The sequence below is a fragment of the Tasmannia lanceolata genome, unplaced genomic scaffold (genome assembly GCF_043159265.1).
Source record: "Tasmannia lanceolata isolate RefF3 unplaced genomic scaffold, GAP_Taslan_0.1 ptg000012l, whole genome shotgun sequence".
Taxonomy (NCBI): Eukaryota; Viridiplantae; Streptophyta; class Magnoliopsida; order Canellales; family Winteraceae; genus Tasmannia; species Tasmannia lanceolata.
The window spans coordinates 31,137,913-31,154,041 of NW_027518689.1; the positions used below are offsets into that span (position 1 = coordinate 31,137,913).

General features: G+C 37.6%; 1 protein-coding gene across 1 annotated transcript; it reads right to left on the reverse strand.

Moving 5' to 3' along the window:
- Positions 1-722: 722 nt before the first annotated feature.
- LOC143887827 (uncharacterized) lies at positions 723-12,265 on the reverse strand. Its single transcript, XM_077392022.1, has 8 exons — positions 12,018-12,265; positions 11,824-11,845; positions 5,563-5,619; positions 5,389-5,470; positions 1,722-1,817; positions 1,495-1,619; positions 1,394-1,412; positions 723-1,298 (listed from the first exon to the last, which is right to left on the reverse strand). The coding sequence occupies exons 1-8, from the start codon at positions 12,115-12,117 to the stop codon at positions 1,044-1,046; spliced, it is 756 nt and encodes a 251-aa protein (XP_077248137.1). The 5' UTR covers positions 12,118-12,265; the 3' UTR covers positions 723-1,043.
- Between the last annotated feature and the right edge of the window lie 3,864 nt (positions 12,266-16,129).

The window sequence follows — 16,129 nt, forward strand, 5'->3', positions numbered from 1 at the left end:
TGCTTCTGGACATTTTACTTTTTACGATCCAAAGATCCGCGATCGTCCGCCCACACCTTTCTGGAAATCATTTATACTTCCAGAAACCAATCCGCGGTCACCTGGGAACCCCCGGTCGACCGGTCCTGTGTGAAAATTGTTTTTCTAATTAAAATATAATTTGTGAAAGACCCTTTAATTTAACAATACCATTTTGAAAAATCTCGACATTTATAGCCTTCGCCATAAGTCGTTGGTCGTCACAAGCTCCCATTAAAGATCATCATGATGCAACACCAGCGTTGCAAGCTCGGTCCGATGTGTGGAGCCTTTTGGACCATGGCCTTCAAAATCTGAAGAAACCTTCAAAATCTGAAGAAATGGGAAAAAGAAAAGAACTAAATAATTAGAGACATTCCTTGGCCCTTTTCCATGGTGAAAATAGCTCAAACACAAAACCAGAGGAATCCATGTCTACTCAGATCCCATGGTGGGCACGTCAAGATACAAAACATACTGGTATTTATAGACAAAGTTTTCGATCCAAACATAAATTCAGTTCAAGTTGAATTAGGAAGGATAATAGTTAGCATAGCATGAAAATGAAGAAAATTCTGGTGAAAAGTGCTTTAAATAGTTCAAAGTTAAATCAAAATGCTGATCATGAGAGGCAAATCTTCATCATACTGGAGGTTAAACCGCCCTTAGAATTCCATGAAAAAGGTAGCATCACTAGTACCAAATGCTCAACTGCTAACTTTCAATTAAATTGTAGAGAGGTCTTGTGCAGAAAATAACACAGACTAAACTCCAAACAATAAACGTGAACACACTAAACAGAGTATAATCTTTTCACCATCTCTAAGTACTACTGCACACATTTCATCTCATTCTCAGTATCTACAGAACCATAATTTGCTGAAGTAACAATAAACCTACATGTGGGATATATCTGAAAAATCTTGACTGCAATAAGGATTGTCACGAGAAACCCAAGGTTCATTTTGAAGAACGAAAAACAAACTTCATGGTGATTGGTGTATAGTGTCCTTTCTTGATTAACATCATCGGGAATAGCCAGATGTAGGATAACCGGCTGGAGGGTAACCGGCTGGTGGGTAACCGGCCGGAGGGTAACCCTGAGCCTGAGGAGGTGGTGGATAATTGTAGGGCTGCCCATATGCCGGTTGAGGTGGATATCCAACTGGAGGTGGAATAGGCTGATCTATGCGCGACATCTGCTGAATTGGGGGCACTGCCATCGCAGACGGTGGCCCAAACTTACCGTCTCTTTTATCCATTTCAACCTTGTGTTGGGTCTGGAATAACCCACAATAAAATCAATCAGCTAATTATAGTCGAAAATAAGAGAAAACTAATAGAGATAGATATAAATATTGTGGATTTTACATACCTGCATGCATGCACAAACCCTGCAAAGCAAATGAACGTGGAAGAATTAATAATGGATTTAAAAGTTATTGAATATGGTGGTTGGGGAAGGAAAGGACTTACGAACAATAAACGCAATCAGCCACACATGAAAGTATCTGAGAAGCCTCCTGAAGTGCATCATTTCCAGTAATACATGCGACTAGGGAAAATATGCATGCAAGTTGTTGGAGGCAGAACATGAATCCCTACAGCACCATAACCATAGTAAAAGTTAACTACGTTAAACAGATGAAGAGTAATTAATTTCCTTTCAAATGTTGACCATGAGATTGAGTGTGAGAGAGTACAATAATGCAGTTGTCGCATTGTGTTGTCTGTATGTTGAACTCATCTTGCAGCAGGAAGCGGGTTGAGGCAACTGAATTTGGAAAGCAAAGAAAAACCTGAAGGAATGTAAAAAACCATATGTAAATGTAGGAAAGAATAATGAACAGAAAAGCAGGGAATGTAGAAATCAGCATGCAGATGGTAAGTTCTAATTAGATTCACTAAAAGAAGCAGATAAATAATTTACTTTCGAACATATACCAAACACAAAAGCTCAGACCTTAGACAGCTTACTACTTTTTTTCCTTTATAAATACCATATTTACAGTAGGTTTGCTTGGATAGAATGATCAGAATTTTTTTTTACCTGGTAAAAGTAGCACCCCAAAAAATCAATCAGCAAGGTTGAAAATAGTAGATATAGAATATGAGTTTGTCCACAGTTGACATGAATTTTAGTTTAAATAAAGTATTCTAATAAAACAGTGCTACACTAGCTTACATGAGCCACAGTACCATGTCTGCCTGCCCTCACCATCTCCATTGCACATCTAGCGTACTTATATAGTGATTGGCTGTGTTGATATGTGGGCCACCACGGGGATGGACTATAGATAAAAAACCATTGCAACCAGGTATCTAAAGTGTACACGGACTGTGAACGGAGTTTTAAGAAATGTGAAGCAGAAATGAGGCCATGATCCATGCTCAACGGCCAATTCCTAGTACTTCATGGTCTACTTGTGGCACTTCATTTTGTAGTGGTCAGTCCATTGATCAATGTCCTTGTTCACAGACTAAATACAATTATCTATAGTTATTTGTCGAGGCACACCAAGAGACATAAAGGCACCCTAATAACATCGCACCACAGAACACAACATTCAATAAACCTGCCAATATTAAAATAGAAACGAAATTTTCTTCCTTCAACTCATTGTGACCTGGTGGCCACAGGTTCGAGTCACGAAAACAGCCTTTTTGCAAAGCGGGGATAAGGCTGCGTACATCTAGCCCTCCCCAGACCCCGCAATGGAAGGAGCCTCGTGCACTGGGCCGCCCTTTTTTTAAACTCATTGGATCAAAATGAATGTACCCTAAGAAAATTGGCTTGATATATAAAATATAAACATCTTCATATTCATCCATATGTTAGAGTGAAATTAGGAGGCTTTCTCAATTTTAGTGTCGAACCTAGGTTAGATCTAAAGGTTCAAGAATCAAATTTATGACTTGGTCATAAGGTGAAAATAAATGGGATAGGAAATCTTTAAAACTCGAAATCTCTAGGAATGGAAAAACACATGAAATCCATTTGGTCCAGCTTGACCATTTCCTACTAGAACTTTACTCTTTAATTTTAATTAAGTTAGGCTGTATTGCTAAGAAATAAACTAATTAGCAAGAATCAAGCACAATGCATCAATCTACAATCATATCTTTGGTATGGCCTGCAATCAGGCCATTCAATCAATAAGCAGAAAGAATACAATGTAAATTGGTGATTACCTGATAGAACACCGTTCTATCAGAAAAGAAAATAGGGAAGAAGATGATAGAGAAAAGGGAAAGATTGAGTTAATTCGAGGAAACTCGGCCTCTGATATGCTAACTACACTAAATGTGATTATTCCTTGCTGAATAGCCATACGGCATCTACATTATATAGAAATTAGGGGAAGCAAACAAAATAAGGAAATAGAAATCAGCAGAAAAGGAAAAAGAAAATAAGGAAACCTAATATAAGAAAGCAATAACAAAAATAAGGAAAGCATCTAGATAAGAAAATTCCACCATTTATGGGCCAATGATCGTCACCACTTCTTTCTCCGCTCCCTTTTTCACCAATTTATCTGCTTGTTCACTTGTTGACGGCTTCATATGAAGAAACTCTAGGCCTATAATCAAAGCATGGATCTCTAATTTCTGATATAATGTTTGCTAACTTCCATGTACCAGATGCTTTATTCCTTACCGAAGCCAAAACATTTGCAAAATCTCCTTCTATAATTAAAGGACCAGTCATGAGTGTGCCGTGTACATACCATCTCAATCCCCAAAGAGGGGCTCTCGCTTCCACCACATTAGAATCACACACCCCCGCCGTCCCAAAGAAAGAAAGTAATGTGTCCATCGTTATCACGAAATAATCCTATAATACCAGCTCATTCTGGATTTCCTTTAGAGATTTCATCAAAATTAAACTTCACCCACACTGATGGGGAGGTCGCCACCTTGTTGAAATATTAGTCTTCACCCCTTTTCATTAATAAGCGTTCTCCAATTTCTAAGAAAGTTGCACATGCTGTAAATAAAGAGTCACTTTTCCTTTATCATGATATGAGGTAAATTTGGATTTCATTTACTATCCTTCCAATCCACCTGTTTTCTCTTTGAACATGTAATTATTCCTCTCTCTTAGGACTGGCAATTTCACCTGTGAAAACGAGGATCCGCCCCACCCCGCCCCGCACGGGGCGGGGGATTCCCCGACTAGGAGAGGGGGCGGGGATTGGGACTTAAAAAATTCCCTGAAGCGGGGACGGGCGGGGATGGGGATCGAGATGGACCCATCCCGGCCCCGTTTTAATATGCAAGCCATTATCAATATCCTCTTATTGTAGTAATGTCTTTGTTAACAGTAAATATTTCTTTTAGGCTAATGATATTGGCACTACCATATTTTGATAAGTGCACAAACACGGCTTGTCTTTGTCTTTTTTATGGGCGTTAAAAAGCTTTTTTGAGGTGAGGATTTTTTGTGCGGGACGGGGTTGAGGATTAGATATTCCCCGCAGTGCGGGGACGGGGATTTCCCGCCACCCCTAGGCGGGGACGGGGACAGGGACATGGAATGCAACATCCGGCCCTGCCCCGTCCCGTTGCCAGCCCTACTCTCTTTCCACAAATGCAAAATCGTTGCATAAGGTACTAACCTCCAAAGAATCTGTCCAGCTTTTCCAAACGGACCTCTACTCCAATGAAGGATAATTTTCTTGATAAATATTTAGAAAACCCAATAAATTCCAAAGTTGCTTATGGTAGACTACCAAATCTGATGAGTGAAGGGACAATTCACAGTCAATGATCCAATGACTCTCCCTCTTTGCATAAAATACACTAGCTGGTCTTTGAGTAGTTTTGGGGTTGTTTCATGATCTAAAAGACTTGTGTTAGATTATGTGAAATCTGACATTGTTTGGATCTGTTACAACAATCATCATGGACTGATTTAGCGTATGAAACCCTCTCAGGACTGCATCAAGATGTTCAAAGGAAGAAAGAGAATAAGTAATGGTAGGCCTCTATACGCTTCATTTGAAGCTACCGAAACAGTACAGTTTTAAGCCATCAACATACAGAGGCACCAACGAAGCAACGTCAATGTCTTGTGCCCTTTAACCAAAAGTTATCCAAAAAAGGAATTGTTCATTTTAAGGAATTTGATAATGAAAGTTATGACTTTTTATTTATTTTCTGGATTGGATGAAGGGCATAATTTATTTTAATATGTACTTTACCATCCACAATAACAAACACTCTTACAATAAAACCATATATGCATCTTCTTTATCCACCTATTATGCATATTGTGACAATATGGAAAATTAGAAAATCACTTTTTCTTTTGGATGAAGTATAACTGATATGCATTGCAGAAAATGATAAAATAAAACAATTACATACCTCAGTGCAGAGACACAATTCAGGACAACGACTTTCCCCACACCTGCCACTGCATGGCATGTATCCAGCACAGCACACATACCTATAACAAACAATAAACAGAAGTTATCCCCCAAAAAAACAACTTACAGAATTTTCAAGAGCTGGACTTGAAGAAAAAAGAATAAAAATTACCTTGACAAATCATTGTAAAGTGCCCGTTTGCGGAGCAAGTATGATACACATGGTCCACTACAATGAAATAACAAGTGCATAAGAAAAGTTACATTGAAGAAAGAGCTTTTATAACTGAATGAAACACATGTACACATATTTATAAACAGGGATGAAATAAAACAAAGTTTGTCTGGAAATTTTCCATTTGTCTGCAAGAAATACCAACATATGGTACTAGATGCACATGTTAAGAAATTAAAATAGTGAGAACTAGTGCGAGAATAATACAAATGTCGCATCTAGCAAGCTTGGCAAGTTTTGACCTATGTAATCAAAATCAACCTTTTCTACATATATCATCTGATTAATTTTAGAAAGAACAATGAAAAATAAAAAATAAAAAATTTTGGACCATAAAAAGAGACTTCTTTTTTATGGGAGTTTTTTAAAAAATAAATAAGAGAGAATATGAACATCACTTGATTGGTTTACATCATAAGTTTTTGTTGAATAAAAAGAATTCTTTTAGGGTAATAACTATGCGCTGTAAAACTCCAACTCTTCTGCATGCTAGTGCATCTGAGACATGAAATTGATGAAAACTTAGCCTTATGCAGGACAAATGTGTTAAGGAGAAGGAAGGAGAAGCTACAATTCTCATGGAACTCTTGAAGGAAAAACCTAAGAGAACGAATATAAAACCAATTTTATATTAATAAGAATATGCACTTATGATCAATAAAGTACTGAGTTAATTGTTATGCTTATAAGAACTTAAATCATCAACAATATTTATGTTCCACAAATGTCTAAAACTGGAAATACATATCATATGAGTATACCCTTGCATCTATCATTCCTCTCTCTCCTCTCTCTCTCTCTCTCTCTATATATATATATATATATATATATTCAGAAACAGTTTTCCCATATATATGTTTAAATATGCCTCAACTACTAGATTCTCACAAAATATGATACATGGAAGCCTACATAGGAATGTACCATGGTCGACATAAAAAATAGTGATACTTGGACTAGTTACTGAATGGATACTTAATGTTTGTCATGTTAATTATAATGTTCAAATGCATGACACTCCATAAAAATATTTGGGCAGTGATAAATCGACTCCCAAATATCTTAAATCGACTCTCCATGTGTCTATCTCTCTCCTCTTTCTCTCTCTAACCCAGAGGAGAGAAAAAGACACTTGGGGAGTCGATTTAAGATATATGGGAGTCGATTTATCTCTCCCCAAATATTTTCATGCTTCTTTTTCGCTAATATTGCATATTCGAAACATAATTTTTTTCGAATCAGACCCGCCCTTTCCCAATTCACAAACAGTTCAGATCCTTATACGATCAGATCTTAAACAAATCCTCCTTGGATCCTATCTAAGTTGTTTGAATCAAAGCACACTCGGAGTCGGACACACCATCCAAGATTCAACAAATTGATATGAATCCAAACAAAAAAAAAGATCCCATTTCAAATCTGAGAATGTCATTTCCAACTATGAACGTGTTCATTAACCTTTATACAAGAAACATTGTTTTAATAAATATATTTTAAATTGCTTGCGCAAAAAATTTATATAAAAGTTAAAAACAATGTTGTAATGAATACATCGTAGTTCATACATGTTTTATATAAGTATATAAGAATATATTGCCTACAACATCAATCCATCACTGCTTCAAAACAATACCTGCAAACATAACTTTTAAAAACAAGATTTTCCGCATAAAAGAGAAGCACACAATACGGATGGGAAGGTTCCATTTGCAACATGAATAAAATATCCATACCAGTGATAAAACCAAAACCTAAAGAAGAAAATCATTGCATCAAGGGAAGAGAAGGAATAGTTTAGGTTGTTGTACTTTTCTTACTTTTTACATCTTCGAGTTGGTCTCGGGTATGCCTGTGCTTTTATCCTTTAATATTCTGTAAAGCAGGATGGGACTCCTGGTCCCGATTGCTATCTTAATATTAATGAAACTTTGTCATTTTTCAAGAAAAATCAAGGGAAGAGAAGGAGATGATGTTATAGGATCGAGAGATTTAGGGTTTGAAGGTCTGGAAAATAATATGTAGTCAAACTAAATAAATGTTCGCATGCAAATTATGTAATATATGAAAATATTAAGTGAAATTTCTGAAATACTATTGGAGTACTTTCCAATGGATCCTATGCATGGACACTAATTCAGCCCAATTGTTGATCGACTCCTATATTTGGATCCAAGCATAATCTATCAGCCTGGTAGAAATGTACAGAGTACAGACCCATGTGTTTTCGAGATGGATCCAATGGATTTTGACATGCCATCTCAGCCTATTGATAGCCCTAAGATTTTTATTTTTATTTTTTTTGTCACATCTCATGGAATGGGATACTGCTTCCTAAATTTCAGAAAATGCTGAGTTATATCTCAATTCCCTGTATCTGTATACGTACCAGCAACAAAATAAAGTTAAGCAACATAGCCCACAAAAGAAGGAAACATACATCTTCCTAGCTTGAGGAAGAGAAATTGAAAATCAGAACTCATGTTCCACTAAGATAGACTATGTAAAACCAGCTTAGTCATCAATTGTTAACTCTACTATGAGTGACGAGCGCTAGCAGCTTAAGCAAGTTTGAAGCATGGATTCATTTCTGGTTCAAGGCTAGCAGGCCAAGCATGAAAGAGTTTCAGGTTGACCAGAAGCCTATTTATTTTTCGTGCAAGAATTTCATGTTAGCATATGAAAGGACCCAACTTAATCATCAATAAAAAGGAGTAGCGACTCAAAAATTTGATCAATTTAATCTTCAACATCTAGGCATAGTGGCTCAAAGCTTGTGTAAGCCTACACTCAAGATAAAATTTTGGAAGGTTCATTTTCGGAGTGAAGATGAGGATTGCATTCTGGAATATAAGGGGCTTGGATTCCATTGAAAAATGGGTTTCGTGAGGGATAGATATTCTAGTCTTAATGGAATCAAAGGTGGAGGGGGTAACAAATTTTATCATTGACAGTCTATGGGCAGGAGGAATCGAGAGTGGGCATGTCAAGATGCTAAGGGGATTGCACGAGGTATTATTATCATTTGGAGGGAAGATACAATTTCAATAGAAGTGATCGAGAAAAGGGAATTTTCTTTATCTATTTTGGTTTGAAAAATGGGCAGCAATGTTAAATGGAAGCTAATGATGGCATATGGACCTTCAGTATGTAAGCAGTTCTGACTAGAACTTTTAGAGATTCATAACTGGTGGATGGGTCCATGGATTGCAGGAGGAGACTTTAACACCGTTAGATTCCCTCATGAAAAGTGTGAATATGGGAGATCACAATGGGTACAAAGAATCTATCAAAACGCATCCAGCACTGTGAACTAGTTGACTTGCTTTTAGAAGGTGCCAGATCTACTTGGTCGAACAAGTCAAGCCTTATTCTAAGCAGGCGGAATAGAGTTCTGATCTCTAAAGATTGGGACAATAGTTTTCCTCTCAATATTCAAAGAGCATTGCTCTGCCAAATTTTCGGCCATTGCGCAATTCTCAAGGTTTTAAATTTCGGTTTCGGCTTCGATCATAAGCGAAATGGAAATATTTCGATTTTTGTGCAAAATTTCAGCCGAAATCTTGTAAAATCATGAAAACATTTCATTACGAAATCACGGCCGAAATCTAGGTAAGATTATTCGCCGGTAGTTTTTCTTTTCAGTTTTGGTCATTTTTTTAGAAATATCTTAAAGGCATCTCCTTGTTCTTCTCTTTTCTGTGAGTGGAGTTGATTTTTGTTAGGATTTCTTTCCAAATGTCAACATTTCGACAAAAAATTTGCTCTTCTTATACGAAAAGTTGCATGTTTCGCATATTTTAACTGAAACATTAACAAATTAGGGAAGAAGTTCCGGGTGAAATTCCAAAATTTCGAGTGAAATCTTGTAATTTTCTGAATCCAAGTGGATTTCGTTTTGACAGCAGCCAAAATCAAGATATTTCGGCCATGTTGTTTTGTTTCATCCGACATTTAAAACCATGCCAATCCTATTAGATTTGAAAGATCGGGAGGAAGAGCCAAGACCTCTCAAGTATGATCTGGCACTAGTGAGATCCTTGGTTTTGATGAGAATATAAAAGAATGGTGGAAGGAAATTAAAGTGGAGGGATGGAAAGACTTCATTCTATGTTAAAAAATGAAAAAAAACTAAAGATCAAAGTCAAGGAACGGAAGAAAACCCTTGAAGAGAAGAATAAATTTAGAAAAAAAAAATAAGTTTTGAAAAAGATAGAATCTCTAGATAGAAAGAAAGAGGATATTCTATTGGTGGAGAAAGAAAAGATGGAAAGAAGAACCCTACATGTGGAATATGAAGAGATTTATATGAAAGTGCAAATAAGTTGGTGATAACAGTCTAGCACTATATGGCTTAAAGAAGGGGATAAGAACTCAAAGTTTGTCCATCGGATGGTGAATGCTAGAAGAAGGAATAATGTTATCAACTGCCTAGTAGATGGGGAGGACTTGGTGGAAGATAAAGATCACATAAAGAACCTAATTGCTCATTACTTGTGAAAGCTATATTTGAAGGAATATGATCGGAGACCTAAACTAGGAGGATTAGATTCTAAGCAGCTCTTGTAGGATCAAAGTCGCTGGTCGAAAAGGGAGTTTGGGGAAGAAGTGAGATCTACAATTTTCAGCTCAACTCAACTCAACAGAGCCTTTGTCCCAAACTAGTTGGGGTCGGCTAAATGAATCCTTTAGAAAAATTTCATGAAGAAAGTGAAAGAAATCTATCCGGCTCTAATCCTGGCTCTAGCTGGGTTCTTCTACGTGGATCATTTTCTTTCATTCTATCCTATCCAAGGTCATGTTCTCTGTTATGTTCCTAGCTATCAAGTCTTTCCTCGCTGTTTCTACCCAAGTAGTTGTTGGACTGCCCCTACCTCTTTTCACTCAATCAATTTGGGACGAGTCGCCTCTTCTCACGGAATCATCCAAAGGCCTACATTGGATATGTCCAAACGCAAATACGAGAGTGTCATCTATAAATTGAAGATGAGAAATAGGCCAAGCATTTCTGTTGGGTTCCAATCCTTTGATAATACCTCTTTCTTCCTCCTTAGATATGAGAACACTTAGAGCTTCCGCTACTAGAATGAATAAATAAGGTGATAGGGGATCACCTTGTCGTGTGCCTCTTGAATACATGAAAAAACAAACCGGGGCCCCATTCACTATGAATGAAAATGTTGTGATGAAAATGAATGAAGCATTATTATTCTGTTATGTTATGGCTGAAATGGTTTTCTAAATAGGCCCACTTTGGGAAAAAAAAGGAGTCTTGTGATCGCACACAGTCCATAATAGCCTTTATCTCTCTATTACTGTATGACTTTATTCAGTGAAACCTTTAGTTCAAGCTTGATGCTTTGAGGTAGTAGAATTGACCAGTATCTCTTAAAAATTAAACATTCAGAGCTGAATGAAACCATCTCTCAATAATGCCATCAATTCCCCAACTATATTCTTTCTGCACTAGGCTGCTATGAGTAAATCAACATAGAATGGCATATCAGATCAAATCAAACCTACTGAATATTTTGAAAAAATAAAAAATAAACCCATCGAGAAAAAAAGGTAAGCACGTTTTGAAAATCCAATCCAGCAATCAATTCAAACTGATATGATTAACCATCATCCGGATCCAAGATATGGGAATTCATATCATCAACATGCACTCATCAATGTCACTGAAACACACAAGAACTTTAATCTTCTCAAAGGTCAACATGAATTTGACCGAGTCAGCAACCCATAATTCTTTTAAACCATCTAATCAAGAACCCTAGATATCAAAAACTAGATTTTTCGACAATAAGTTCAAAATCTGAGAGAAATTCTCATACAATTTCGCTAAGAATCCATTCACTCACTCATCATGATTTTGAATCATAGATATAACAGCACTAGGGGATTTTTACATTGGTTTAGCAAATTCAGCCAACACAAGGGGAAAATTCCATTCCAAAAGGTAATTAGCTAGATCCAATCTAGCCACAAAATTCACTTTCAAATTTCAATTCAAATGAACAACTAACAACAATTTTGTGGGAAATGACCATTTTATAAGCAATTATAACGTAAAATGACCTACGAATTAAAAACAAACATCACAGATTAGCCAGCAGAAAATGGAAACAGAGTAATAAAAGAAACAGGTCAAAGTTCCAAATCGAAATGATAAGAACTCGAATAGATCGGAGTACTCACCACCAAAGGGAGAAACAGCAATCTGCACAAAAGCAAACAAAAAGATGATTCAGATCACAGATCCAAATCAAAAGAAAACGATAAGAGAAAGAAGAAAGGGAAATACAAGCATCAAGAGAGTTAGAAATAGAAAAAAAAGGAAAATCCTTCAAGATCTAGAAAAAAAAAAAAATAAAAATCCTCCGAGATCTTACATGGAAAATCTGCTGCTATGCTGCTCATGAGATCGGTGTGCCAGACATTCCGGTAGCTCTGCCGGAGCTGCATCTTGTTCAGATGATCTTGAGACCCCATGGCCGGAGCTCTGGCGTGAGATCAGAGAATAGAAGTTTTTGAAGATCGAAACCCTAACTTGAAGAAGAAGAAGAAAAAGGGATTGAGAAGAGTTTTGAAGTTTTGTTTTTGGTGAGAAAACGAGCAACAGAACAAAACCGTCTTCAGGACTATCTCGTCTTTGGAAAGTAAATAGAAAATGTTGAGGAAAAAGCCAGGTCAGCATATAAAATGTGGACCCACACAGTTTCAATTTGACGGAGGGAAATGATATATCCGGTCCCTTTTCTTTCCCAAGACACCCCCTACTTTAACTAGATGTTGTCATGTTGGGGTGGGCTCTGGAATAAAGGGGAGGTATATATATTCCCTTTTTTAAATCTCAGCCCTTCACAGCAAATTGAAAGGCAGATTTGTAGGCGACGTACTTCAGTTGCGTTGGAGTATAAACTATCTAATTGCCTTGATGATAGACGACCGATCGCTTTCTCTAGATAAATCCTTGTCTTCGTATCAAAGGCGTACTTTTCTAAATGCCAGCTCAGATAATCCCACATGGACGCAGACTTTCTTTCTAGAGAAAAACGCAAAACATGTGACGTTGAATGATGACCCAATACTAAGTTCTTAGGGCTGGCAATTTCACCCGAAAAAGAGGGGATCCGCCCCGCCCCGCCCCGTTTGGGGAGGGGATTCCCCGATTTGAAAGGGGAAGGGGAAGGGGAAGGGGAATATAAAAATTCCCCGGTGCGGGGAGGGGAAGGGGAAGGGGATGGAGTTGTCCCCGACCCGCCCCGACCCGCCCCGCCTCGCCCCGCTACGCCCCGCTAATCAATGCCATTTTTTTGTAAATTTTTAAGTGTTTTTTTTAAGGAAAACGACTAGAAACTCTGTGGATCGGCTACAAGATTCCCCCAAACATAAACTTAGCTTGTCTTTTCCTTTTAATTAGCTTCTGAGAGCATTTTGGGAACTATAATAACCTTTTCACAGATGTTGAAATAATAAAGACAAGCTGAGAGCCTGAGACGCTGAGTGTATGCAATTATCAAAAAATCGTAGTGCCAACAGAATTTTAGGGTTGGATTGCAGGTTTTAATTTTCAACAAGAAAAATTTAGCTACTAGAAATTTGTTTCATGTCAGCACTAGACTGAATTGCAATTAAAGAAATAAGTCATTTGTTGATTTTGTTCTCTTCTCCAATCTCATTTCTCATGCTCATCTGGGGGTTAACATGCTATACAGAATGAACTAATGAACATTATTTTGCGTGTGTGAGCGCCCACTTATGGACTTTTAAAGTTCATTGTGACTACTGAAATAGTTACTTTTTGCACATTGGCTGCCTGTTAATGAAGGTAATCCTGGTGCTCATTTCCTATTTATCATTCCATAATTTATGCAGAAAATTGCTGAAAGATGAGGTCCTGTTGTTATTTATGTTTGTTGTCTCATCCATGCATTTCTGATTTTGTCCATCTGTTTGTTGATCACATGAATAGAATCATAGCATTCATCACAATATTGTCTGTAATGGACGTAGAAGAAAGAAGCTCTGTTTGCTGGTTTGGTTGGGTTCCAAAGAGGGGGCGGGGCGGGGATTTTGTCCCCGAAGGATGCGTGGAGGGGAAGGGGAAGGGGAAGGGGAAGGGGAAGGGGATTAGATATTCCCCGCGGGGAGGGGAGGGGGATTCCCCACCATCCCCGCAGAGGGGAAGGGGAAGGGGAGGGGGAAAATTCCCCGCAAAGGGGAAGGGTAAGGGGACCCCAACATCCGGCCCCGACCCGCCCCGTTGCCACCCCTATAAGTTCTAGAAAAGGCTTTTCGGTCGATAATCAGTCTATACTCTATATATGGTCCCATCATAATAGGATCCTGTCCGTCCGATCAACAGACTTATTTGGACGGAACGTTGATTTATTGGGTAGCTTTATTTGGAAACTTGGATTGTGAGATCATCCGTTTAGTTGGGCCCGCTTTCAATTTCCAATAGCTAACTACTCTGTTTCGAATCCAGGTTTTTAGTTTGAAAACAGTGTAAAATAAGGTTCATGATCAAGCAGCTGTATGCTGTCCTCACAGCGTTTCTTGAATTTTTAGTGAGAAATTCAGGTTTTAAAAATCTCTCCTGCATCATGAGATTTCTAAAACTTAGAAATATGAGAGGATTTGCTACTCACTTGTTGTCGGAAAGAAGGGCGAGGAGTAAAAAACGACTGCCGGTCTGCTTCTTCTCTTGTCTCTTAGCTACAATTTTGAAGAAATCCCAGATTCTAAAATCAGCGTATCCAAACTGCCCTAAATGTAAACTAACTATATTGTTGCATTTTATTTTAGAAAAATAACACGCATTCTTAGCACCTCTGCATTATAATTTTTGTTTAGAAACTCACAAACAAACAAATGATGAAGATGTTTGAGTATTTGGAAAGTAGGTGAATAACGTGATGGGATGCGTCTAGAAGAAGAGAAATCAAGTGGCGCACACCACATGGTTGGCAATATTATTTTAGCCAGACGAAAAAATAATACTTTTCAAAAGTGGACCCTTAAATTTAGTTACTTCCACCCATTTTAGTTTGTTCTTACTTTAATCGAATATCAAATTATTAAAATATTTAAAATTAAAGCTCACATAATTGGGTCCAGTTCTCAATTAGATCGGGCGATTTTTGTGATCCCCGATCGGAGTTGATCGAGTTGATGACCACTCGCGGTGCGAGTGGTGTGTGATTTACGGTGAATGAGCAGGCGTGCCAATTTCTAAAGTAATTGTGCCAATTTGTTAAGTAATTGCCCTAAATACAATTTTAGAGAACAATGATCTTCATCCAGTGGGATTATATTTGAGGCGAATGAGAAGAAGAGAACACACCACTTTTTTAGAGGACTTTTAAATGACGCGGTGTAAATTGGTGGATGTTAATGTTGATACTCGCATAATGTGAACGACTCGTTTTAATGTCGATGCATGCGGAATCCAAACGACAAGAGATCAATGGAAATAAAGATTAAGTTTTAAATAAAATAACACAAACAAATGCCGGCGCAATGAATAAAGAATTCAAAAGAAATGGTCATTGGAAGCGATGAATCCATTTTTGCCCAATCTTCAATTTTTGAATTGAAACTACAATAATAAAAAATAAGTACAAAGCGGAAATGTAAATGCAAAGATAAATTAGAGCAATGATAGATGCAGGAGAGCCCTTGCATAAAGAGCCGTAGAAGGGCCCCTGACTGGTTCCACGTCAATAAGTGTAAACGAATTTACTTTTTCAACTGATTTTAAACGGTTACGCTCAATGATGTGGAACCAATCAAGGGTCCTTTTTAGCTCTTTATGCAAGGGCTCCCTTGCATCTATCATTCTTCGATAAATTAAGATATGTTTGTTTGATTGTGGTTTTGGGACCTCTTCCTATGATTCACCCGCCCCTTTCTCATAGATTTCTATTGTAACCACTTGCAGTTGCTCCATTTCTTTGAGAGGGAATTGGCTACAATCGCCAACTTCTATTTTGAATTTTAAACTTTGAAAATAACTGTTGCCTCCATCTTTTGGAAGAATTGACCGTTATTATGGAACTATTTAGATTCCAACTAACAAGTTGTCAACCAATGACTCGGTCGACTTGGTCATACATGACTGATCTCAAATTCGAAAAACGGGTGTAAATATTGTCCCCACATTCGTTCGAATGACAGAAGGAAATTGATGGAATGTCTTTCTTTGATCGAATTAACATATCGGTCGGGGAGATGTGTCAATGATAAAAATATTAATCTTCACCTTAGAACGAATTGATATTATTTTAACATTTGTCTCGGTCTTCTTGGTCTTTTGAAATTCAAAATTTATGAGATTCAAACAACTATGTTGTTTCGCATTTTAATTTTTGTGGTATGATTGAAATACGTGTATCCACTGGATTCAAAGCGTCTCTACAAAACCTGCTAGATGAATTTGGAAGACGAGAAATACGGCCGCAATCATCTACACATTTTCGGAACTCTTTACATCCTTCTA

What these genes read in the sequence shown, in the direction of transcription:
- LOC143887827 (XM_077392022.1), bottom strand. Translation starts at nt 12,117, where the DNA reads ATGGGGTCTCAAGATCATCTGAACAAGATGCAGCTCCGGCAGAGCTAC. An exon ending in CATAGCAGCAGATTTTCCAT is followed by an intron (nt 11,846 to 12,017) that starts GTAAGATCTCGG and finishes GCTTTTGTGCAG; the next exon opens with ATTGCTGTTTCTCCCTTTGG. An exon ending in AATTGTGTCTCTGCACTGAG is followed by an intron (nt 1,818 to 5,388) that starts GTATGTAATTGT and finishes ACATTCCTTCAG; the next exon opens with GTTTTTCTTTGCTTTCCAAA.